This window comes from Pelmatolapia mariae, linkage group LG3_W (assembly GCF_036321145.2).
Source record: "Pelmatolapia mariae isolate MD_Pm_ZW linkage group LG3_W, Pm_UMD_F_2, whole genome shotgun sequence".
NCBI lineage: Eukaryota > Metazoa > Chordata > Actinopteri > Cichliformes > Cichlidae > Pelmatolapia > Pelmatolapia mariae.
Genome location: NC_086229.1, coordinates 45,612,085 through 45,638,146, shown reverse-complemented (window position 1 = coordinate 45,638,146; position 26,062 = coordinate 45,612,085). Strand labels below are relative to the sequence as shown.

The 26,062-nt window shown below is 42.6% G+C and overlaps 2 protein-coding genes across 2 annotated transcripts; one reads left to right on the top strand and one right to left on the bottom strand.

The window, feature by feature from the left end:
• Positions 1–5,795: 5,795 nt before the first annotated feature.
• Positions 5,796–17,015, top strand: mus81 (MUS81 structure-specific endonuclease subunit). Its single transcript, XM_063461546.1, has 17 exons — positions 5,796–5,860; positions 6,032–6,182; positions 6,659–6,788; positions 8,202–8,290; positions 8,479–8,607; positions 8,694–8,774; positions 8,871–8,959; positions 9,651–9,833; positions 9,930–10,109; positions 10,468–10,595; positions 10,694–10,806; positions 12,617–12,736; positions 13,403–13,498; positions 14,669–14,797; positions 14,884–14,987; positions 15,996–16,079; positions 16,823–17,015. The coding sequence occupies exons 2-17, from the start codon at positions 6,042–6,044 to the stop codon at positions 16,887–16,889; spliced, it is 1,863 nt and encodes a 620-aa protein (XP_063317616.1). The 5' UTR covers positions 5,796–5,860; positions 6,032–6,041; the 3' UTR covers positions 16,890–17,015.
• Positions 17,016–18,775: 1,760 nt separating this feature from the next.
• On the bottom strand, positions 18,776–25,542 carry tmem185 (transmembrane protein 185). The gene is made up of 7 exons (XM_063469491.1): positions 25,339–25,542; positions 23,818–23,994; positions 22,699–22,906; positions 22,157–22,240; positions 21,862–22,038; positions 20,885–21,008; positions 18,776–20,524 (listed from the first exon to the last, which is right to left on the bottom strand). The coding sequence occupies exons 1-7, from the start codon at positions 25,374–25,376 to the stop codon at positions 20,274–20,276; spliced, it is 1,059 nt and encodes a 352-aa protein (XP_063325561.1). The 5' UTR covers positions 25,377–25,542; the 3' UTR covers positions 18,776–20,273.
• Between the last annotated feature and the right edge of the window lie 520 nt (positions 25,543–26,062).

The following is a 26,062-nucleotide window of genomic DNA, read 5'->3' as shown; positions in this document are numbered from 1 at the left end:
TACGAGAAGACCGGTCCTAATGTTTTGGCTCATCTGTGCATTTACATGTGGCATTTTGATCTGCATGAGAATCACTATCATAGATAGAATATTTTTACATATTTGTTTTCATGTGAATATTACCAGTGGGTTTATATGTACAGCAAGAAACTATGAAAATGTGCTTTTTAAAAAAACAAACAAACAAACATTTATCCATTAAAGGGACTAATATATATGAGGATTTGTTTGGTCACAGTTTGTCCTTTACAGTAAGCCACACTGCAGATGCGAGCTAAACGAGGATTTGAGGTTAACTAAGTGACTTATAAGTAGCTGCCTGCTGGTGCAATTGAAGGCCAAAGGAAGGGACTCCTGAGACAAAAGTATAGTTACATAGTAATGAGGTCCTTGAGGTGTCTGTGAGTTTGAAAGCAGTGCCCTTGGAAATGTTTAGTACAGGAAATATATGTAAAATATATTGAAAAGCAGCTGTGATGAAGTAAATAAAGTAAGGAAGTAAAGCAAACTTTATTGGCCCTGCCAGAGGCAAGAAGTATGTTGCTTTACATACAGAACACAAGGACAAAATAAGAAATTTAATCATGTTGTTAAAAACAGGAGCATACCTCACAAAAATATGTTACCACTATAGCCTACATAAATCCTTATCAGCATATGTAAAACTGTATGAAGACATGAGGGGACACTAAATCATTCATAGCTACTTTTCTCAAATGAAAATATGGAGCTGGAAATGAGCACATTAGTGCCCATTTAAAAATCCTGCTCAGTCTAAATAAAATAAAACTGTTCTTCATGGTTTACATCCATCAGGGTTGAACATCATGGTAATTTAGCAGTTTAAATGATTCCTTTGAATTGCTCTTTTTCCAGGGCGGAAGGATTGTACATGTAATCTAATTACGCTAAAGGAACATGAATCGTGGGGAGAAGCTTGAATTCATTTTGGATTTTCTCCAATCCACACAAGGTCCAGAGTATAAATACAATCATTTAAATATTTAATAGATATAGTGCCGAATGTTCTACATTGTCTTTAAGCTTGACAAGGCCAAGGTGTGTTAACTCCTCTCCAATAATCATGTTTGACTACTACTGGTAGTTTCTCTTTGTCAGCTTAGAAAGGATTTGTTGGACAGCACTCATTGGACTGACCAATGCTCATAACAATGGGAACGTCTAAAGAACCAAATGAGGATCTAAGAACAAGAATTATAGATTTACACACATTGGGAAAATCTCTTGGAGTCGTTTCTGAACAAATGCAGATTTAGAGATCATCAGTTCACTTTGCCGAGATCTGGAAGAAGAAGAAAGTTTTATGTTCAGACGAGACAAATATGGAGCTCTTTGCCCTCGCTGAATAACAGGTATGTTTATAGGTGTAAAGGTGAAGCTGTAAACCTAAGAACACTGTACCAGCTGTGAAGCATGGTGCTAGTTGTACTGGTACATACATGGGTGAAACTTGGACACAGCTGGGTATTCCAACAGGACAATGATCCCAAACACAGATTAAAACTGGTTTTAGAATGGATAAATTTAAGCTAATATTAAGCCCGACCTCAACTCTACTGAAAATATGTGGACTTCACTTCAAAAGTTGGGTCTGTCCCAGGAAACTTACCAGTTCTGCCAAGAAAAGTGATCAAATATCAAGCTAGTATTATGACAGAAGCTTCCCATAAAGCAAGCAGGTCTGGCCTGGATCTGGTATCAAGCCGGCACTGACTGACTTCTGGCATGATAAGACGTATGTCATCCAGATAAGGGCCAGGCCTGGCATAGATGGCACTGTCTATGTGATGGCAGCCACACCTAGCCCAATTGTGGTTTGGTGTATGTGGCCCAAGCCCATAGAAAACAGGTCTGGCCTGGATCCGGCATCAAGCTGGGACTTCTGACTGACTAGTGTCATGGCAGAGTGTATGTCAAACAGATGTGGGCCAGGTCTGGCAATGATGGCACTATTTATGTTCCTATTTTCCTATTTTAGTTAGAAGACCCAAATGCCATGTTGCAGTACTATACTGCTATGGTAGCCAATGTTTCAAATGCAGGTTTGACAGGTTTGTGAGTGTACACTTTACCCAAAACCTAGTGACAGTTTGCTCGGCTTTGCCAGTGGGTGGCTGTAGCTCAGGAGGTAGAGCGGGTAACCTACTGATCAGAAGGTTAGTGGTTTGATCCCTGGCTCCTCCAGTCTGTATGTCAAGAGTGTGAATATGTATGAATGTAGTTAGGAAGCACTCAGCTTAGAGAGAGCGTGGTGTGATTGGGTGAAGGTGGCATGTTGTATAGAGCACTTTGAGTAATCCGGGAGAGTAGAAAAGCGCTGTATAAAAATCAGTCCATTCACTGTCTGAACAGAGTTCTGTTATGTTGCTTTTGCACTATTATGTTCTGGCACGTGTTGTTATTACATGGCTTGATTAAGGTACACATTAGGCTGACATCTGGGGCCCACATACCGCAAAGAATGAGGGCCCTTTTGTGGCCCAGATCAGGTTTGCTAGAGGTAATCCACACATGGGCCAGCACAGGACTACCAGTATGTCTGCAACTGGCCTTGTGCTGGCCTATGTGTGGCCCAAATCTGGCAACCCAGATCTGGGCCACCAAAGGGCCGTCATTCTTTGCGGTATGTGGGCCATGTGTAAGCACATTGTGTGAGCCAGATCCGGACCATACCAATTTTGCTATGTGGGTTGATGATGGCTATCAAAAGCTTCTGGTTGACGCACAACTTGCTAAGGGACATTTAACCAGATATAAGTGGGGGTGTTTTGATCCTGCATTTATACCTGTGTCGATTAGAGAAAATTCAAAGCAGATTGCAACTTGTGCACCCAATTCTTGTTTTTCAAAGTCATTTAAGATGCTATATGGTGTAAAATCATTCCACCCTGGAAAAAGAACAGTTCAAAGAAATCATTAAAAGCCCAGAATCACCACAACGTTCGGGCCCATGATGATTGAATGTACATTTCTGACCACAGCTTTAGTTGCTATTACTGCTGCTGAGTTCTTGGTACAATTAACTGTTAAATCTTTAAGTCCATATTTCTACATAGGGCTGTCAGTATCATTATATCCGCTCAAATATGAAGCAGTAAAGCCGATATTAAGTCTCATTGGTGGATTTTCTTGAGCTTCCTGTATAAATCCTCAAATAGCTTTATTATTCTGTCTTTCAGTCCACCCAGATCAACCCTTTCCAATACACTGCAAATGCTTCAGCAACAGCATTTCATTTCACACCACCGCCTTGTTTTGTTGCTGCTAGTCGCTAATTATGCTACCTTTCCCAAGTGTTTGGCTGTGTGTGTGCTAGAGAGAGGTAGAGGCTGTGGTTGGGAGGGTGAGGTCGGATTCCTGATCTCTGTCCGGTCTTGTTGGAGGATTCCAGGAGACTGCTTTCAGCCTCAGGATATGTGTAAAAAGACTCAGGTGACGACAAGATAACGGTCTTGGAAGTAAACTGAAACAGAAGTTTGAGAGTCATACAGTTGTTCACACCTTCCCTTTTCACACATTGTTAATGAAAAATGTTCCACGTAGCAGCACTATTGACATTTTCCTGTATCTATCTTTTTATATGCTTTCTAAGACTGTTGAATTGTTTAGGTATATTAAAGTGTAAAGATATTTGTGTTGACCTGAAGATTAATGCTGCTGACTTGTAGTAACTCCACATGGTTGACATTGTGGTTTTAGGAAATTTGTTTCTACTACTTCTGTTTGTATTGGTGTTAGAAGTTATTTGTGTAAGAGGACGGGATGTAAAAAGAGCCTCTCAATGTTCGCCAGGCACTCTTCAAACATGAGTGTGAGCTTAGAGGTTAGTTTAGTTTAGCAAAGTTGAAATCTGTGCGAGGCTGAAAACCAGTCATAAATGGTTATGTCCTTTGAGCCAACAGGTGGAACTACATTAAAAACAATTACAAACAGACATTATTCAGCAGCGAAAATCGCTACAAAGCCTCAGAAAGACTTCTAAAAACTATTGTCAGTGAAAACAGTTCAGTGCTGAATCCACTGATCTAAGTTAAATGTCCCTTTTAAATATTCTTTTGGCTTTAAAGGTCACCGCAGTCGATGATCTGCCTTCCATTTCGCCCAATCCATGACATCCTCCTCTGTAACACCAAACTTTGACCTGCTGCTTGCGTCTTCACCTTTCCACCAGCTTCGCTGTTACACCTGTCTCCCTCTCATTCAAACGAATGTATTAAGTCTTGCTTCTACTGACTTTCATTCCCCTTCTATCCAGTTTATACCTCCACCTCTCCAGCCTCTCTTCCACCTGCCCCCGACTCTCACTGCATGTCACAATGTACTCTGCAAACATCATCAGATGACACTCCTACCTCGCCTGTCAGCCGCTCCATCCCCACTGCAAGCAAGTAGTAATCCCACCCCCACCTTGAACCTATCTGTCTTGCTGTCCTCATGCATGTCCTGCACCACCCTCACATACTTCTCTGCCACTCCTGATTTCCTCATGCAGTGCCACAGTTTGTCTCTTGATACCCCATCATATGTTTTCTGTAGATCCACAAAGACACAGTGAAGCTCCTTCCAACCTTTTCTATACATATCCATCAACACTTTCAAAGCAGGTATCACATCGGTGGTGCTCTTTCTCAGCATGAAGCCATACTGCTGCTCACTGATTGTCACCCTCTTCTTAGCTTTGCTTAACAACTCTTTCCCCCAGTTTCATGGTATGACTCATCAACTTTATCCTTCTGTAGTTACTACAGCTCAGCACATCACCCTGTGCTGTAAAAATAGGTACCATTACATTTCTCATCCACTCTGTAGGTATTCTCGCATTCTCCAGAATTGTTAAAAAGTCTCCTAGACATCTTCATACATCTACCTCTTCGTAGCTGCACCCACTTCGACACCATGTGCTGATTCACTAACTGTCCTCAGCAGTCTCTCTCTCTCTCATTTTCTACATTAATCAGCTCCGTAAAGCACTCCTTGCACCTTCTTAGAACACTCCCTTCACTCGTTAGCACCTTTCTACCTCCATCCTTAATCACCCTAACATCCTGCACACCCTTTCCAGCACAATTTAGTGGCCTAGCCAGTCTGTACAGGACACTATAAGCTTTTTCTTTTGCCTATGCAACATCTCTCTTTGCCGGACATCTGGCCTCCAGTAATGAAAAGAAAAACAAACGACAACAAAAACCAAGATGCTGAAACACTACAGCATTCTCTGAAAACTGCTGTGCTCTAATTAATCAAAATCTGAAAATCTTTTCTGGGAATCATGACATCATCCAGGCTAAAGAAGAGACAGATCATGTGACCTGTTATCAGTGAACAATTCAAAAGCATCTCTGATGGTACGACAGTACATAAGTGCTCTTATCAGGGGAATGTGCACCCGTCTGAAGTGCTGCACATTTTTGAGCATATGTGCTAACGTCTACACATCTTTTTCAAAGGAGAGCTTTACATATTTCAATAAGACAATATCAAATTATTTGGCGTGTGATGTATGCTGGGAGGCTCTGTGGAAACGTGCAACCACTGAATACATCTGGATAATTCTGAAACAAAGGAGTCCACAAACCAAATTAGTATCATATTTTTATAAAGGTAAAAAATGTCTCTGTGTTGCCTTTAGTTATTAAATATAAGGTTGGATTTTAAAATACGTTTTATTAGATCACAGGTTGTCCTATTATTGCCTCCTTTGCCGCTAGAGGCCACTCGTCACATTAGGAACCTTTGTGTCTTCCGTCCCTTTTGTGTCACGTGACATATGTCAACAAGGAAGTGGGCTGTGTCTTTGAATACAAGGCGCCAGTAGCCGTTCCTTGTCAACAACTGAAAGGTAATCAGCATTATCGGACATCCACACAACTCCCCTTTACATTTTTGTCTGATCTAACTGTCTGTACACACGTCTTTGTCCACTCTGAGCTCCCGTAGCTTGTTTGAAAAACTTTATTTGGGGTTGACTTTATCTTACACAGGCTAAAACGATTCCTGCTTTTCCCGACAGATCCCGAGGGATGCCCGCCACCGAGCCGGTCCGGTTGGGTCGGAAACGCGCCCTGCCCTCGTGCCCGAACCCGCTGTTCCTCAAGTGGCTCACCGAGCTCCGGGACGAGGCGAAGGAGAAAGGACTGAAGATCCAGTACACCTACCAGAAGGTACAGAGGATGTAGCGGTTAGCAGGGGTTAGCACTCTCGCCTTAAAGCAAGAAGGATCCTGGTTGGCTTCTGGGTGGAAGCCTACCCCAGCTATCACTGGGTACATCCTGGGCCGACAGTTCACCACAGGGCTAACACACAGACACAGGCACACCCAAGGTCAATTTAGAAACACCAGTTAATCTGAAATGCATGCATGGACTGTGGGAGGATGCTGGAGTACCCAGAGGGAAGCATGCAGGCACAGACTCCATATAAAGAGGCTCCAGCTGGCTGGCAGGTTCAAACCATAAACCTTCTTGCTGTGAGGTGCACAAACCACCACTGTGGACAAATATAACAAATAAAATCCTTCCATGTGTCTACAAGGTTTCCGTTTTTGAAGGACAATGTGGAATTAAAAGTGATATAAATCACCAGGAAAGCAGAAATGGCTAATTTATATTTATTTTTGTGTGCTGTTGTCTTTTTTAAGGCCATCAACTCACTCAATAAATATCCACTGCCGCTCAAGAACGCCAAAGAGGCAAAGATCCTCCAAAACTTCGGAGACGGCATCTGTAAGCTACTGGATGAAAAGCTGCAACGGTATTATAGAGAGAACGGTAAGAAGCAAACGCATGGGTGGATAAGATGATCCAAAACACATGCTAATATGTTTACAACACAGAACTAGACTAGATTTCACTGTATGTGTACTTGTGTGTTACTTTTCTTCACTGTTTCAATTCATTGTTCTTTATACAGCATCAATTCACAACAACAGCCGCTTCAAGGCACTTTAAAAGTGATAGAGAGGAACAATCAGGCAATACCCTATGAGCAAGCACTTGGCAACTGTGGTAAAGAAGAGCTCCCTTTTAACAGGAAGAAACCTCCAGGGTCAGGAAAACTCAGAAAAGGGCAGCCATCTGACATTAGCAACACAAAGAGACCAAGGACTAACTATGAGAGAGATGAGATAAAAGTTTCTGAAATGCAGTTGTGGTATTTAAACACATCCAAAGTCAAAAGAGGGGAGTGGAGAAGAAAGGCTCAGTGCATCATGGGAAGTCCCAGAGTAGCCTTTCTTTAGAAATTTTTAGAAGCACTAATAAAGGAGGATTCAGGGTCACCTGATCTAGCCCTAACTATATGCTTTATCAAACAGGAAGGTTTTTACCCTAAACTAATAATTAGATAGGGTGTCTGTTTCTGGAATCCAAACTGGGAGCTGATTCCTGAGAAGAGGAGTCTGAAAGCTGAAGGCTCTGCCTCCCATTCTACTTTTAAATCCTATCCTAGGAACCACAAGTAAGCCGGCAGTCTGAGAGAGAAGTGCTCTTTTCAGATATAATGGAGCCTGATCATTCTGGCTTTTGTATGTCCTCAATGATCAGGCAATCAAACAAAATGAGCTTGTGATTAAAAAGTAGAATTAAGAGCAAAACTGTAGAAATTCATACAAAAAATGCATCATTGCAAAGTTTACTTTGCAAATCTGGAAGTTTGTATTCATGCAATTGTTGACCTCTCAATAAAACTTATGTTGTGTTCAATGTCTGTAGTTTTGCATCAAATCATAAAACATTAAGGGAACCAAGATTTAGTCTGTTTAAAGTAGAGGAAGTGAGCTTTTAATGGAAGCTTAACCCCAGATCACTGAAAGCAGTTTTGTAACATTATCATTAATGTCAGATATATTTTACCCTGTAAAACAAACAAACATCAACATATATTGAACTGAAAGAATACATGGCAAACTGAAGTAATCTTCTTTTATTTCCCACTATACAGCATCTCACTAAACAAAGAAGGTATCATGGTGGGACTCTGTAAAGAGATTCTGAAATTAGTAAAACTAGGGAGTTGTTAACAAAAAATAAAAAAATAATCAATGGAACTGGTAACGTGTTCTTTGGTCAGACCATTGCAGAGATGTGTGAGCCTTGTCGAGTGACCTCTAAATGATATTTACTCTGTGAAAATCACGTATCACAAACCAACCAGTTTACCCAGCTCCTGTTCCTCTGCTCCAGGTGCTGACGCTTCTATACACGCTCTCCCCAAAGGAGCGCCCCCTCCTGGCCAATCAGACAATAACATCATCCTGGCTCCATCCAAAAAGGTAAAATTGGAAACAAAGAGGAGATTCATGGAAATAAATATTTTCCTTCACACCAATAAATGCTTTTTGTGATTACAGTAAAAGTAGAAGCATCAGAAATGACAACAAAAAAAACCTCAGCCAGATATTTGCAGTATGAGGGGATGTTTCCATTGTCATTACAGTGTGTAATTATTTTTTCCTCATAGAAAAATGCTGCAGGTGATCAAGGAAAGGATGGAGGAGGAGATGGAGGGAGGAAGAAGAAGAGGGAGTATGTCCCCCAGAAGAGATCCGGGGGTTATGCTGTGCTGCTGACTCTTTACAAAGAAACTCAGGTAGATTTTTCCTCTTTCTTCCAACTACTGCAGCATCAGTCGGTGTTAAATCGGTGTTTCATTATCACTGTGTGCTTTCTGTCTAGGTCCCTGGTAGTAAAGGTTACATGTTTAAGATGGAGCTGCAGGCAGAAGCTCAGCATCTCTGTGACAAATCGTTCACTGTGGTGAGTGTTTTCACTTTGATCTCATGTGTTCTTCATCCGTCTGCATGCACGCCTTCTTCTTGTGACGTGTACATCCTTCATTTTCTCTGTCTGCAGCCTGATTTAGGCAGTAAGTACACCGCCTGGAGCTCAGTCAGCACTCTGATCCAGAAGAACCTGGTGATAAAGACTCACAATCCTGCAAGGTATGGCTGCTTGAAGCGTGTCAGTGCTTTTACTGTAACCTCACATCTTTTCTTTTAGTCTTGTAGAAGTCGGCTTATTTTCGTATTGAGTGTTTTAAGTGCAGCTAATTTAGGTAGTAAAACATGTTTTCTAGAAATTAAGCTTTTGACTTATTTGGACAGGATTAGAATGAGTGCATCAGAGGGACAGCTCAGGCTTGAAGACAAAGAGGTGAGGCTGAGATGTTTGGACATGTGCAGAGCAGGGATAGTAGATGCTGAATGTGGAGCTGGCAGGCAGGAGGAAAGGTGGCCACAGAGGTGCTTCATGGATGTAGTCAAGGAGGACCTGCAGAGGGTTTTGGGGGAGGATGATAGGGATAGGGTGAGATGGAGGCAGATGATCTACTTTGGTAAGAAGAAAAAGAATTAGTGTAATTTTGACTGAAATTAGGATCAACTTTGTAATCAGACTGTTAACAAATCAAATAATTTCTCTGTACACTGACATACTAGTCTCTCTCCTCTGCTGTATTTGACCAAGTTGATGCTTCTTGGCTGCTTTTTGTTGTCGCACTTGCTGCTAAAACTTAACAGTTGTTGCTGTTTCAGATCTATTTTATTTAAACTCTGCCAACGACAACAAAGATGTAATCCACCATGCAGTAATTTTTCTTTGCCGGCGGATAACCTAACTTTGTGCTTCTTTCAGGTATTCTCTGACAGAAGGAGGTCTGGCTTTGGCCGAGCGACTGGCGTCCGTAGAGCAGACGAACACAGACGGGGACAGAGAGGAGGTTAGGAGTGAGTTAGAGGCGACTGAGGAAGACGATCACGTTGTAGACCTCACTGGTAGTGATGAAGATGAAGAAGAGAAGGAGGAGAACAGAATACAGTGAGTGGAAACTAAAAGATTGAATACTCATCTCCTTATTTTTTTTTTCCTGTTTTATTTCCCTCTCGGAATGAAGCATTCCTCTTCTTTTCACAGCCCCGCAGAGAGACAGCCCACCGTCACTGAGGTTAGCTGCGACGTGGACGACGTGCGTTCATCAGGGAAACCACAGAATTCACAGACGATGATGACGACAAGCAGAAAGCCGAACGCAGAATATCTCCTACCCGGAACGTATGAAATTATGCTCTGTGTTGACTTCATCGAGACCACTGGGTAAGAGATCTGTCTTCTAACATTTAAGAAACACGCTACTGATGTTACTGATGAATTTAAATATATAAAAAAAACAGTGTATGTATAAATATGTCTATTAATATCAGCTGTACATTTACTGATCTAACTGTTGTTACTGTGTTCTCATGCGATAACTGCTCTTACAACCATGTTGTTCTCCATTCAGTCCTGGAGGTTTCTTCCTGTTAAAACGGAGTTTTTTTCCTTCCCACTGTCACCATGTGGTTTCTCATAGTGGATCATCTGATTGTTTGGGTTTTCACCGTATTGTTGTAGGATCTTTATCTTACAATGCGCAGCACCTTAAAAATTGTTTTTGTATTTATTTGTTATGTAGTGGGAGTCACCATCGTAAGCAGGAGCTGGTGAAAGAGCTTCAGAGAAATGGAGTCAACTTTGACATCAGGAAACTAAACGTTGGGGACTTCCTGTGGGTGGCTCGGGAAAAGGTGGCACCTGTTGCAGGTAACAGATGCAGGAGGAGAGAGTGGGAGTGTTGATGTTTGATGGGAGGGATCCCGCGCCATGCCTGCTTAACTACAGGGATGATTATTATGTCTCAGGTCAGTTGCGAGCGCCTGTAGGCAGGGAGCTTGTTCTTGACTACATAGTGGAGAGGAAGAGGATGGACGACCTGTGCGGCAGCATCATCGATGGACGCTTCAGGGAACAGAAGGTCGGTGTGCAGCGTGGTTTTATCCAGTCCAGTTATTAATCTACAGTGGCTTGCAAAAGTATTCGGCCCCCTTGAACTTTTCCACATTTTGTCACATTACAGCCACAAACATGAATCAGTTTTATTGGAATTCCACGTGAAAGACCAATACAAAGTGGTGTACACGTGAGAAGTGGAACGAAAATCATACATGATTCCAAACATTTTTTACAAATTAATAACTGCAAAGTGGGGTGTGCGTAATTATTCAGCCCCCTTTGGTCTTTGGTCCCCCATTGCCTGATGAGTGCTAATGACTAAATAGAGTGCACCTGTGTGTAATCTAATGTCAGTACAAGTACAGCTGCTCTGTGACGGCCTCAGAGGTTGTCTAAGAGAATATTGGGAGCAACAACACCATGAAGTCCAAAGAACACACCAGACAGGTCAGGGATAAAGTTATTGAGAAATTTAAAGCAGGCTTAGGCTACAAAAGATTTCCCAAGCCTTGAACATCCCACGGAGCACTGTTCAAGCGATCATTCAGACAAGACCGTCCACCTAAACTCACAGGCCGAACAAGGAGAGCGCTGATCAGAAATGCAGCCAAGAGGCCCATGGTGACTCTGGACGAGCTGCAGAGATCTACAGCTCAGGTGGGGGAATCTGACCATAGGACAACTATTAGTGTGCACTGCACAAAGTTGGCCTTTATGGAAGAGTGGCAAGAAGAAAGCCATTGTTAACAGAAAACCATAAGAAGTCCCGTTTGCAGTTTGCCACAAGCCATGTGGGGGACACAGCAAACATGTGGAAGAAGGTGCTCTGGTCAGATGAGACCAAAATGGAACTTTTTGGCCAAAATGCAAAACGCTATGTGTGGCGGAAAACTAACACTGCACATCACTCTGAACACACCATCCCCACTGTCAAATATGGTGGTGGCAGCATCATGCTCTGGGGGTGCTTCTCTTCAGCAGGGACAGGGAAGCTGGTCAGAGTTGATGGGAAGATGGATGGAGCCAAATACAGGGCAATCTTGGAAGAAAACCTCTTGGAGTCTGCAAAGGACTTGAGACTGGGGCGGAGGTTCACCTTCCAGCAGGACAACGACCCTAAACATAAAGCCAGGGCAACAATGGAATGGTTTAAAACAAAACATATCCATGTGTAAGAATGGCCCAGTCAAAGTCCAGATCTAAATCCAATCGAGAATCTGTGGCAAGATCTGAAAACTGCTGTTCACAAACGCTGTCCATCTAATCTGACTGAGCTGGAGCTGTTTTGCAAAGAAGAATGGGCAAGGATTTCAGTCTCTAGATGTGCAAAGCTGGTAGAGACATACCCTAAAAGACTGGCAGCTGTAATTGCAGCAAAAGGTGGTTCTACAAAGTATTGACTCAGGGGGCTGAATAATTACGCACACCACACTTTTCAGTTATTTATTTGTAAAAAATGTTTGGAATCATGTATGATTTTCGTTCCACTTCTCACGTGTACACCACTTTGTATTGGTCTTTCACGTGGAATTCCAATAAAATTGATTCATGTTTGTGGCTGTAATGTGACAAAATGTGGGAAAGTTCAAGGGGGCCGAATACTTTTGCAAGCCACTTATGTGGTGGAAAAACTGGCACATCCCCTTCAAAAATACAGGTGATGATTTGTGCTTTTTACAAGCAAGATGAACCCAAACTGAGTTCAATTTGTAGGAGTATGAGCAGCAAAAATGTGAAGTAGTGACGTTATCAGTGCTCGTTCCTCGTCTCACGTCGGGCTGCAGGCGCCCCTCCTGCTTTTGTTCATTCGTCTGTTTTCTTCCCTCCATCAGTTCCGACTGAAGAGGTGCGGTCTTCATAAGCCCATCTATTTAGTGGAGGAGTGTGGATCAGCTGCTTCTCACCTGAGCTTACCTGAAACTACACTGCAGCAGGCCATAGTCAACACACAGGTAGAGTGCACACTTGGGGCCACATGGGTCACACTCAAACTGAAACAAATGTTGTGTTATCCTGCTGGACGCAGCCATCAGAAGATGGTACGCTGTGGCACCTGTGTAGCATCTCTACCATACTAAGGAGCCGAAATTGTGCCAATATCCCCCAGACCCTTACATCATCAGCCCGAAACTTTGGCGAGAAAGATCCATGCTTTCCTGTTGTTTACTTTAAAGTTTTATCTTTCCATCTGAAAGTTGCAGCAGAAATTGAGAGACGTCAGACCAGTTGAGCAGGTGTAGCTAGTGAGGCGACCAGTGACAGTAGATTTATATTTTGTCCAATTTTTGTTTCTTTGCTGACAAATGATACATTTATTTTGAATAATTACAACCGTATCTGTAAAACTTGCTGATATTTGAGTTTCATTACATTTTTTTTTTACCATTCATATCATGATTAGATGTAATCACAGCATTGCTTGTCTGGCTCTGAGCTGCATTAATGACCAGCGCCATAACAAATAAACACACAAAACACAACACATAGTTATTTTCTAACCTTGACTCTTAACTAAAAAATAACCAATCCTCTGTTAGTTGAAGTTGTTTATGCTGTGCTTATGTTTTATGTGTATGGTATTTACATATTGTGTGTGTGTGTGTGTGTGTGTGTGTTAGGTGGTTGACAGTTTCTTTGTGAAGAGAGTGCAGGATGTGAAGGAGTCAGCGGCGTACCTCACCATCATGACAAGATTCCTGACTAAACTGTACCAGGTAAACATAAACAGATACATGTTCCAATTTTCCTTTGTGGATGTAAGGGCGACATGAGAGAGCCCAATATTTTAATCTCGGCTTCACACAACTGAACACTCAAGGCGAGAAAACTCTAACACACTGGGTGTGAGTGGAGCCACCTAGTGGTGCACCCCCCTCCCAACACCCAGTAGGGTCTCCTATTAGTCCAGGACCCTGGGCTTAAGGAAACGGCTGAACCTGGGAGGCAGAGAAATTGTAGAGGAAGCTCTGTCCTGAGAATGAGGCTGGTGTGGGCGGTCAGGAAAGGCTGAGGAAAACTCGAGCTCTGTCGGTTCAGCGGTGCTCCTAGGGGGAAAACCCTTAACCCTGTGGAAGGTGGGCGGCTGCGGTGGGGGACCTGGGCTGTCACTACTTGATTGTCCGCAATAATGTGTGCGGGTTTAAGTGTATCAACACATATAGTCTCCCTACGACGAGTCTCAGACGCATGGTGTCCTATGGGCATCGTGCCTGACGAAAACAAACTTTCTAAAGTTTCTGAAGTCTTTGGAGCGAAGGTGTACCAGACCAGGAGCACGAAGCAAGTCCACTTGAATCAAAGCACTGGGGTGGGGGCACCAAGATCCTCCTTAACTGCAGAGCGCAGCCCCAGCAAAACCCCACTGGAGGTGGTCCAACCCAGTTGCCATTTGTTAGAGAAGCATGGAGCACAGCCTTAAGCGACCTGTGAAACTGCTCGCACATCCTGTTAGCTTGTGGGTTGTATGCAGTGGTGCGGTGGATCCTGACCCCCAGGCCGTCAGTCATGGCAGACTAAAGCTCTGTAATGAACTGAAACGCGAAACCCAATTTGTCAAAAATGCCCTGGACACCACCTCCGCAGTTGTGGATGCCAAGGGGACCACCTCTGGCCACTGGGTGGTGCGGTCAACCACAGTCAAAAGGTGCATGAAACCTTGCAACTGTTTCATCTCACTGTGTTGATGCTGGTAAGATTTACATCTGAATATATGCTGTCACATTGAGATTAGGCAGCACCAGTTTCCACCTGTGCGCACGTCTCTACTGCATAACAACACTTGTTAGTTGGGCCATTAGGATCATTTTACTGTTAACATAAAATCAGCCTTACATCTTTCTTAACTGTGACTTTTGCTTTTTTTTTCCTGTTTAAACCTTTTTCAGAACCGAACACTGATCTGTCGCTCTAGAGAGTTGGAGGGCGATGGAGGCAGTGACGAAGAGGAGAGAGGGCTCCCCTCCTGCTCCCTTATGTCTTTTGCAGAGTTCAACCACGGTGCAGTCAAAAACAAGGTGTGAATCTGCTTCAAAAGCCTGAATTAAACTGGTTGTCTTGGTGATCGTCTCTAATCCTGGCTTCACTCTTTCTTCCCCTGTAGTGTCAGACAGTGAGAGAAGTGTTTGCCAGACAGCTGATGCAGATCAGCGGATTGTCTGGAGACAAAGCAGCTGCTATACTGGAACACTACAGCACGCCACACAGGTAGCTGGTAGTATAGTATACTGCATACTCCACAGCTCACCAGGGTTCCTGATTTGCTTTTATCTTAAGTTAACAGCCAAGAGAGAGACAAAAAATAAAGACCAGGAGGGATTATGATCTCCAATAGTTACAGGTCCTTATCTATTGTCGCTGCCTGTTAGATTAGGGCTATTTCCTCCTGTGCATCATAAAGAAGTGTACAACTGACTTCATTCGACTGGGAGTCCATTAATTAGTCTGTTAACCTAACTCCCTTAAATCAACAAGCAGCTTTAATATGTTAACATTTTAAATGATGACCAGTGCGGCCGTCTGCCACCAGGTGGAGCTGTCATAGAGAAGTCTGTTAATTTGTTCATCTAAGCCTGATCTTTTTATTATTTGTTATTAGTTATTTTGAACGTAAAAGAACGAAATCATGGATACAAGCGGCAGAAATGAGCTTTCTCCAAAGGGTGGCTGGGCTTTCTCTTAGAGATGGGGTGAGGAGTTCAGTCATTTGTGAAGGGCTCAGAACGGGTGGATGGATAGATGATCTATTGTTTTGTTATCATTTCAAATTTAAATTTTTGTTGAGGTAGTTGCCACATTTTAATAATACGTCTTTTGCATTAATGCATTTTCATATGATATCGTTTAGTGTGTGGCTTGTTTTTCTTCTTCTTTGTTTGGAGTGTATTGTGCACATCTGTAATCGGCACAGATTTAATTGATCTCTGATCAGCAGGCAGCTTGTTCCAAAAAAAACACACTAACTGAAGGCACCCTCAGGATATGTGGATCTGGTTGCAGGAATATTTAAAAGATCTGCACCTGATGTTTAAAAAATCAGTATGGCAGTAGGCCATACTGATACTGGCCATACTGGATATTTTGGATGCTGAGTGAAGAACAAAATAACTAAAAACGTCACAGCAGTAAAAAGGGCATAAGACACGCTGTGTCTCCATACTAATGTAAAATATGAAAGATTATTTATTAAATCTTTGTCTTTTCTGTCATTTTCAGTCTTCTGACAGCATATGAACAGTGCACAAGTGAAGCAGAGAAAGAGAAACTCCTCTCCTCGATACGATACGGGAAGCTCAAAAGGTTTGTAAATACAGTTTCACATTTTTTCCTGGCTTCTTCCAGTGATGTGTGTAGTATTTGAGTGTGACCAGAGATGCCAGGCCTGAGGAAGGGGCTCGTAGGCAAAAATATGGCTGTGGCAGGAGTTTGGAGAGGCAATGGAATAAAAGAAGTGATTCTGCCAGACACATCAGGAAGGGAAAGAAGCTTCCTGCCCATGCTGTGGTATAGTGGATGTGATACGAAGTGCCCTTTGACTGGAGTGGCGTTCCCCCTTTTTGAAGAAAGGGGACCGGAGGGTGTGTTGAGGAAGATCAGCTTTGATGGGAAGGTCTGTGGCAGGGTGCTGGATCGAATAGTTCAACCTCAGCTTCAAGAAAAATAATGTGGCTTAAATTCAGAGCCAGTCTGCATCTGTTTTGCAGACGTGGAGAAGATATTTGACCTCTCACGGTACTTTGCAAGTATAGAATATCTGACTTTCTGATCCCTGTACAAGTGTAATAAGAGCTTTGTTCAGATTGCCGGCAATAAGTCGGACCTGTTCATGGTGGACACACTGGAGAGATTATTATTACTCAACTGGATTAGCGTACCCCTCCACAGCCTGTGGAGAGAAAGGTAGCGATGGATGGAAGAATTACAAGAGAGGTTTAATCAATGTCATGAACTTCCGGTGTTGATACTTTGACCACCACAAACCACTACAGTACCTTGGGTGTGTGTGAATGCTTCATGCTTGCTCCTGTTGGCTTGTTTTTCAGGAACCTGGGTCCAGCTTTGAGCAGAACAGTTTATCAGCTCTACTGTACACAAGGAGCTCTGACATGAAGGCGGCCCTGGAAGTGGTCCCAAAGTATACTCAACAATGTGAATTATACCGTCATTAACTTTTAGGTCCTCGTTTACTTGAACAGCATCATTTTGAGTATGATTATGTAAAAGTGTATATAAATGTCAAGACACTGCTATATTTTGATATTAATAAAAGATTCCTGTTTGAAGAAGTTCACACGTCCCATTAGTGCACAAATAAAATTTATTTTAAATAACACTGTTAACTTTTTCTAGTCAGAATCCTAATCCAGTGCCCAGACGCTGAAGTCTTAAAGCTGTAAGCCAGCTTGCACCTTTCCAGCTTGTCCAGCGTAACTGCTCAGACATTCGTGCACACTAATGGGAGTGGAACCTGTGTACCCCAAGAGGTCTTCAGGAGCTGCTATTACCTGATAAGATCTTTTAACACATCAAACATGAAGAGCCAAAGTTTAAACTTGATTTGAAAACTGCATTTCTGAGCATGGTAAGTATTAGATTGCTACACGGCCACAGGTTTTATCGATGAGTTTACTCACTGCTGGTGAAATTAAACTATTAAAACTCACATCTTTGTAGAGCTGTCTAATATGGGCGATGAGGCTGCAAACGTGTTGCAGTTTAACTGCCACAATATGTTACCTCTAAGCAACGGTTTCCCTGCTTCACTGCTCTGGAAATACTGTAGATACGGCAAAAACAAGTTTGTAGTATTCCAGTGACTTCGTGTATCACTGTGGATACAACTCTGATGGTACTTTCCCGTGTTTAGAATTCCATCAGTTGTTACAAGATCCCCAAAACCGCTGCCTGACACGCAGCACCCAAACCACAACAGAGCCTCCACCATGTTGTACCTCTCTCCTCACTGCAAACTGATGACATTTGAACCAAAAACATCAAATTTGGTTTCATCTCTCCATCAGATCTGTTGTCCAGATTTTTAGTCCAGTTCTTGTGTAATTTTCGTACCTTGATCTTATGATGGTATCTTGATATCCACCCTTCACTGAGACCATTTCTAATGAGGCTTCAGTAAAGATGAGGACCAGATGTCTCTCTCAGGTCTTTTTTTCTTATTGTCTTTGATTTTGTGCAATTTAAATGAAATTAAATGATTGAATTTCTTAAGGACGTAACTACGGATACCGCTCATCAACTCTATAGTTTTTTTTAGGCCTTTTGCTTCTTTTGTCCTTCACTTACCAAGTTTTCTCAAATTTTTTAAGGACACACCATGCTGACATATGCTACATCAACAAGGGCTCTTTAGGACTCAACATGTTGGTGCAAAAATACTTTTATTCCTGGTAAACTGTGTCCTCTTTACCATTTTTTAATAGAGTCGACTAAAGAAATAAGGACAAATGTATTTTGTGACAGGCTGCTGGTGAAGACCCTAAAGATACTACTGGTTCTTTGCTAGGTTGTCTGTTATGTGTAGACACAACACTGGGTTATTAGACTGAAAATATCCAGAGAGACACTTTAAAAGACCTTCAGAAAACCTCAAGACCGCTTTAAATTTTATAAGAAACTGACTCCTTGGAAGTAAAGTACACAGTACTGCACAAAGTCTACTGTATGTAACAGCTGTACGTCAGCAGACATCGGTCACTGAATGCTTCTTTTTTTCCATGGACACCCGCACCAAAAACAAAACATGATATGACATCGCTCTGTCTTGTGACAATGGAGTTTAATCCCAGAAAACAATGAATATCATATTTCAGTGTCAGTCCCATAGAATCAATCGCTGATATTCACCCACTTTACAGAAAGAAGCCAATCAGTGATCCAAGAGGCAGAGAGACTGCTGCATGCCGACTGAAGCACTGTTAGACCAGAGCGCAGCGCGGGAACGGTTTGTGGCACGATCACAGTGAAGAATAATTCAGGGCTCGATTACTTTCTCAGTTTAATTCTGAAATAAATATACAGACAACAAAAACCCAGTATGTTTAGTGACACCTGACAATCCCCCAGCAATGACGAGAAGAAAAGGTAATGGCAGCATAGAAGGGAGAGTTTAAAAAATAAAAAGAAGAGGAGGAGGGGAGGGCACGCTGTCTTTATCTCCTGAACAGGTCAAGATTTTTATTTTCACGGTTAGACTTAATGCAGATATGTGTTAGCTTCTAAACCCTGCTCAACTCTTTACTTCTTCAATCAAAAACCCAAGCTGTCAGTTTAATGTAAAGGGTGCTACATCACCTTAAAATTGCAGTCACTCACACACACAGATTGCATTCATAATATTGAGGATGATAGAAAGTTTGCACAGCCAATCAAAAATCAGGAGTGCATGATTGACATTTACTTTTTTATCCCCCACCCACTCTCTTCACCACTATGGTCCCTACCTTGACAAGTTGTGTTATTTACAAAAACTAAACAGGAATAGAAAAATCCGACGAGTCAAACTGGGTTCCTCCTGGAACATGGTAACAAAGTGCTATTTCCTTTTCTTTTTAAAGAAAAGATGCTTTTTTTCCTTCAAGGGTAGTCTTAAAGCAATGCTTGCAGAGTGCACCAACGCTTTGGAAAACAGAATTTTACTCTTTCCTCCCGTTTGGGGTGGCTGTGAAGAAGTTCCCTCTTAGCCAAACTAAGTAGTTTAAACAACTTGCATGTTTGGGGCAGAGTATTGGGGATCGTGCAGTTTTGCACAGCCCTACATATAAGCCCTGTGAATCTTTTCTCCAACTGTGCAACCAGAAAGTAGCCCAACAGCTGCTTCAATGCACTGACACAAGTATTGCTCTAAGGCAGCCCTGAACAAAAAAGATAGAAAGAAACTTTTCCTCTGAGCCCCACACCCTTGCTTTTTTTACACCTAAATGATGAAGAGAGAATTGAAAGGACAGGGTTACACTGATCCCTGTATGGAGCCAGAGTCTCTCCAATGGTCCCCGTCACAAACCCAAAAAGTGTTGATTTTGTTTTTGACATCCTCTGAACATAAAGCAAAGATCTACAGCAGTCAGAGCGAACATTTAAAGTCTACACGTATCCAGTTCTCACTGATGTCAGCATCATGTCAGCCTGAAGTTTAGATCCAATAGAGTCTCGGATGATTCCTCACCACATATACAACTGGGAGTCAGCAACAACAGTGTGGCTCCAGCGAGAGGTGAAAAACAAAGCTGTCCCTTCGGTGGGTTCCATGATTTCACCCTTTAAAGGCAGCAAGTCAGGAGAACAGCGGGGATCTTGGATCCATGCCGTTTTAGTTCGGGTGGATTGCCCGTGCTGGGCATGCTGATGCACAGTTCAGGGTGGGGGGGCCAAAGTCCTTCAGTGGAGAGTGGATTTAAAACAAAACAAAAGAAACAGTCTCTGAAGCGGTTTTGGCTTTATTAGTTCAGCACCCACGACTGCTCATGCTTTGACCCACCATTAGTCCGGCATGTCGATGCAGAGTTTGGGTGGCGGGACGAAGTATTTCCCGGGGCTCTGCGTGATCACCACGCCAGTCTTCTTGTGGAACATGGGGGCAATCTTTGGCGGCGGTTCAGGGACGGGCAGATCCTCGGCCGCCTCGGGGTCCTCGCTACGTTGAAGGTCGTAGGACACATTGCCGTACTCTCGCAGGAAGGGAAGGAGCTCCAGCAGGAAGTGGCAGAAGTCCTTCCGGATGCCGAACCACCCTGATCGGAAATAAGGACGAAGCAGAAGAGAAACAATGAAAACCTTTTTGATTTGCAAACAAAGTTTAATATTATTAAAATATGACCACATAAATAATTAAAAGGAAATTTACCCTCATCTCATTTACTCTCAGGTCAATCAAAAAGTCAAAATATAATCTTTTCATTTATTTTTCCTCACATTTTACAGACCAAATGGTTTACAGAACCAGCAGATTCATAGAACATTATTTGCTGGAGTCCGAGAAATGACAAACATCGAAAGATAGAAGTTTTAATGAAGCTATATTAAGGGAAAGTTGTGCAATTTCTGAAACAACAGCAGCAGCAGGGACCACAAGTCCAGCTGCAGATACTCACAGTGGTTTCCTCCCTTCTGGCCGAAGGTGGTGGCCATGAGTGTGAGCAGGGAGAGCCACAGAGGGACGAACACGCACACGTAGCTCAGGCTGTTGTGACCGTCCAGCTTGTGCACCAGAAGGATCTGTAAAGACGTGAATGTTATCAGACATCCTGCTGCTGGGAGGAAAAAACATGCATGTGTGCAGCGATTTTTGACTCTACCAACCAGACACCGCAGGAGCGTCTGTCTTTATGGTCTAAGTGCCTGCACTGAGCGTGGTTCACAGCCCACTTTAAACTGTTCAACTGTGCCTTAGTTTGCAAGGCTTTTTATCCGCCATTCTTTCCAGCTCGCTTTACAATGAGCCGTAGACTGTAACAGCGTACATAGTCTAAGGAGCTTAGAAAGAAAAGCTTCTGGACTTCTTTAAGTTGCTTGAAGACGTTTCACCTCTAATCTGAGAAGCTTTTTCAGTTCTGGGGTCAAATGGTAGAGAGTCCCAGATTTAAGCCCTGTGGGAGTGTCCCCCCCGAGAGGAACAAAAGGACCCCTGATGATCCTCTACCTAATCACATAAGCCTAGATGTGAAAACGGGTGTGGGTCACAATCATCCAAGGTTTCAGGTCAGCTCATTGGGAAACCTAGCCCCACCCTATCATGTGATTTCCTGAGGTCAGATGACCCAGGGTGTGAGTGGGCGTTAAGGCGTCTGGGAAGGGATCTCAAAACTGGATTATAAATGGCAGACAGTTGGTGTCATAAGCCACCGCCTCTGTTCAAAGATGGTCGCTCACAGTGGACGTAAATGGCTTCTTTCACTCCTCTTTCAAACCATCTGTCCTCTCTGTTCAAAATGTGAACATTGGCATCCTCAAAAGAGTGACCTTTGTCCTTTAGATGCAGATGGACTGCTGAGTCTTGGCCTTTACATTGGAGAGACCAAACAGCTAGCCATTTTAAACAACAGGAGATGATGCACACTTCACGCCTCACCTCAAATGTGAGAAGCGGTACGACGATAGTCATCCAGCTGATTGCCATGGTGATGTGAGTTCGCCGCTGCTCGGCGATGATGTCGATGGAGCGGAGAAAGAGGACTGACCAGATGATGTAGTAAAGGACAACAAGGCACAGGAAGGACATGAGGATCCACAGTGGGACACACACCACCTGCAGCACACAAACACAGGCAGGGTTTCATTAAAGCAAGTTCAAAGAGGGCTTCAGGACCAGCACAGATTGTGGTCACAGTGGAAGCACAATAAGTGGCGTGTTTCGTATGCCTCACCAGCCAAGGCCAGTTGATGATCTTGTCCAGCTTCAGAGCGATGAAGATGAACTGGAGAATATTTACTGAACACAACACCTCCAGCTGAGGAGAGGAAGAATAATCAGGACAGACGTTCAGGACTGTACTTTTATTAAACTCCCATTTCTGTTACACGTATCGTACACATGAACACTCTGGGATTTAAAGCCATGCAGAAAATGCAAGAAAAACAACCAGTGTTGTTGGAGACCAGCATTGGGAGAACATGCAAACGCTTCACAGCTGGCCAGTGGATTCAAACCCAAGACCTTCACACTGCGAGGTCATGGACACCTTCAACTCACAGAAAGCACTACCCACAGACATGGATCAGGCTTTAATTCAAACGACTCTGACGAAAGATTGATGAATAAAACATTTGAAGATAACAAAAATGCGAACCCCTCACAGTTGTATCTTTTGACACTGAATCATGACAAACAGCTGGAGGAGTGTAGTTTGTGATATTTTACGATCATAGTTTCTGAGTTTCCTCAGAAAAAAAAAATCAGACGCCTTACCTCGAGAGAGCGGTCGTGTCTAAACCCCCAGACGCACGCTGCTACGGAAACGGGTGACACAAAGAAGAGTGGCATGAACACGAGAAGCCAGAAGTAGTTTCCTCTCGCTACCCGATCGCACACCAGCACCTCAAACATCAACAGCAGGACGTGGAGCCCCACCGCTATCAGCATGGCCTTGAACTCCACACACGTCTCCCCCTCAGCCCTGACAGAGGAGAGAAAAGGTCATCATAAAGGTTAAAACACGTCATGTGCCCTGATCTCAGCATTCAAGCTGAACCTGGGCTGCTGCAATCACCATACTATAACGTATGTGTGTATTCATCTTCATGAATCTTCTCTAGATGAATTCATTAACATTCCCCAGGGTAATGTAAATGTCAACATCCTTATAGGGCATACAAATCATTAATATTGGCAGTTACATTGAGCACCATGTGACAAACCTATGACTGTGTTTACATGCCACGTTCTTTAAGCTATGAATTTTAGCTGTCAGCTCAAATTTTAATATTTGTAGTACAGACCAGCGACCGCTGATTATATCTGTCAAATGATCAAAATAAGCCACTGATTTAAGTCTAAAACGAGAGCACAGCAGAGGAGACGACAACAACATGAGAATAAGAAGATGAAGTCTGGGTGAGCATCATCGTATTTACATATTTATTTTGTCTAACATATTCGTCACTCTGTAACAATCAGTACTGCGCTGGTAAATATAACAATGTATAGTTATTGACCTAACACCAATGCAAAGAGCTGTGCACAGTTCAGGGTCTTCTAGTTACTTTAAACCACAGACCGTAAGAATAGATGGACAGAGCTTCTCTCCGAGAAAGTGAAGCCGACCCTGCATTCTTTTCACTGTCCAGCCGGAAACAACTCCTCTGCTTGCAAAAAAAAAAAAGATTTCTGATGCTATAGGAGACTTTTGGGAAAACTGTCCTGCTTCCCTCACTCTACACTCAGATTTGTAAAAATGACTACTAAAATAAAACAGAGCCTGAGGAAAAGCTTCATAAGGGGACTTCACTAAGCAATAGTGAACATCTATCTTTTTACAGACAGTCTACACTCTAACTACCAATTCACATACAAGAGAGAGAGTCTAACCTGTACTGAGGGTTGTGGGCCCAGACTCCGGTGCCCACGGACGCCCCGATGATGACCAACAGCTTCCACAGCCATATTGGCGTAAACACAGCCCAGTAGCTCCACTGGATAACTCCATCCAGCCTCAAGGACAGCAACACGGAGAAGAGCAGCAGGCAAGAATAGATTAGGAACTTGCTGCAACAGAAGAGAGGAAAAATGAAAGACATAATGATGAAAAAAGATGCAGCTTTGCAGTTTTTATAGTTAAAGGCAAATATGGAAAGCTCCTTTTTTTCCCCACTTGAAAATTTATTATAAGATGCTTAACAACTGTATTAGACCACCACCCAATGTAAGGTTTATGCCACAGCTGCCATAACCCAATGGTAACTACAAAAATCCTTTTAAAAACTTTGTGTAATGGTTAACGCTTAGAGCAGGGGTGTCGAACTCCAGGCCTCGAGGGCCGGTGTCCTGCAAGTTTTAGATGTGTCCTTGATCCAACACAGATGATTTAAATGGCTAAATGACCTCCTCGACATGTCTTGAGGTTCTCCAGGGCCCTGGTAATGAACCAATCATTTGATTCAGGTGTGTTGACCCATGGTGATATCTAGAGCCTGCAGAACACTGGCCCTAGGGGCCTGGAGTCAGACACCCCTGCCTTAGAGCTTAGAATAGTTTTTGACAGATTTCTAAAACTTTGTTTTCTTGTGTTTTTTGACAGGTAGTTTGATAGATATGATAAGTGCAGTATGTAGGGTGTTAAGTCTTAGATGTCAGCAATCATGTGGACAAACTTGCTCCAATTTAAGAAAAGCAGGCCAACATAAGACAAACAACTTTAACAAATAAAATGTTGGTTACATTTTAGAAAGAGAAGATGAGAAAGTAATTTAACGAACAAATCAGAAAATATAATTCGAGAGCCAAAATAGCTTCTAAAAGAAGAAGAGAAGAGTATGCTCGATAGCCTGACATCCTAATCTCAACCTGCGGTTTTCTCTCAGAAGGACCTATAAATCAAAGAGCTGTGCAGATGCAGTTACCTGGTTCAGAATCAAACTTCTATGACATATTTTTGAACCTGAGTTCATGCTCCCTACATCCAAGCTCTGCACAATATTTCTTGTGCACCCATACCTAATGTATGTGCACAAATGCCAAATATATTTTTATTTTTGCTTTTTGTTTTGTTTTTCAGCGAAAAGTGGCAATTGAAACGAAAAAACAAAAACAAACGTGACATAACTAGAGCCACAATCCACTGTAAACAACGTTAAATTGTCTTTAACTAGCAAATTATCGGCGGTAACAGATAGCCTGCTAGCCAGGCCTGGGTTAGGTTTTATTTAGTATTAGTTACTTCAATGAGAGGCATTTATGTGGGTTAACCAGAAACCAGAGAACGTGATTTCCACACGCATAAAATTAGTCTGATTTTTACTTTTTCTTTTCCAAACAGCAGAGAGACGATCTCACCGAACACTTAATCCATGCTAACTAGCTGCAGTGCTAGCTGAGACGCAGCTACGTTACCTGGGGTTGAAGTCCTGAAAGAGCCCTCGTAAATTCATGGTGCACAAAACAATGCGATACTGGCTAACATTGGCTTCCCCTCGGTGTCCGCTCCTTCACCTCCTAATCCGAACGCTACACATAGTAATATCGACGGTAACCGAGCTTTCTGCCTTGGCTTCATTACCACCTCTTTGCCATACCACCCTGTTTTGTTATTTTTTCTTAACGTTCCGCCGGAAATCATGTGATTTAATTTTATCGACCGGATCATCGCCACCTACTGACCTGGAGGAAAAACTACAGAGACTAAACTAGTAATAGCATTACTACTCATTATACTATTACTAATTGTATTATTATTCAAGGTCTCTGCTAAAGTGATTTCCGGTATTTGTTTTTATGTAAGTTTCTTTTTAAATCTAAGTTTCTTGAGGCTTCATGTGCACACAGCCCGTCCCTGCTGGTCACAAATCTTTATTGTCACTTAATTGACGCCCTCTTAGTTGTCTTGCAACAGTCTCAGTATAGAAATAAAAAGTGGTGGTTTATTTTTTCATATAATCTGTTTTTCATTAATATGTCGGTAATGGTAACAGAGCGCTTTCAATGTAAAAAACAAAAAAAATTATCAGTCTGATTTTAGCCAATTTTAAATAAATCCAATCGGACAGGAGACGTTTATGTAAAACCTGTTGCAGTGTTTTCAAATGATGACACAGTGATTGTGCTCCTGAAAACTTTA

What these genes read in the sequence shown, in the direction of transcription:
- mus81 (XM_063461546.1), top strand. Translation starts at nt 6,042, where the DNA reads ATGCCCGCCACCGAGCCGGTCCGGTTGGGTCGGAAACGCGCCCTGCCC. An exon ending in TCCAGTACACCTACCAGAAG is followed by an intron (nt 6,183 to 6,658) that starts GTACAGAGGATG and finishes GTCTTTTTTAAG; the next exon opens with GCCATCAACTCACTCAATAA. An exon ending in CACTACAGCACGCCACACAG is followed by an intron (nt 14,988 to 15,995) that starts GTAGCTGGTAGT and finishes TGTCATTTTCAG; the next exon opens with TCTTCTGACAGCATATGAAC.
- tmem185 (XM_063469491.1), bottom strand. Translation starts at nt 25,376, where the DNA reads ATGAATTTACGAGGGCTCTTTCAGGACTTCAACCCCAG. An exon ending in GCCCACAACCCTCAGTACAG is followed by an intron (nt 22,907 to 23,817) that starts GTTAGACTCTCT and finishes CTCCTCTGTCAG; the next exon opens with GGCTGAGGGGGAGACGTGTG. An exon ending in GACACGACCGCTCTCTCGAG is followed by an intron (nt 22,241 to 22,698) that starts GTAAGGCGTCTG and finishes TCCTCTCCTCAG; the next exon opens with CTGGAGGTGTTGTGTTCAGT.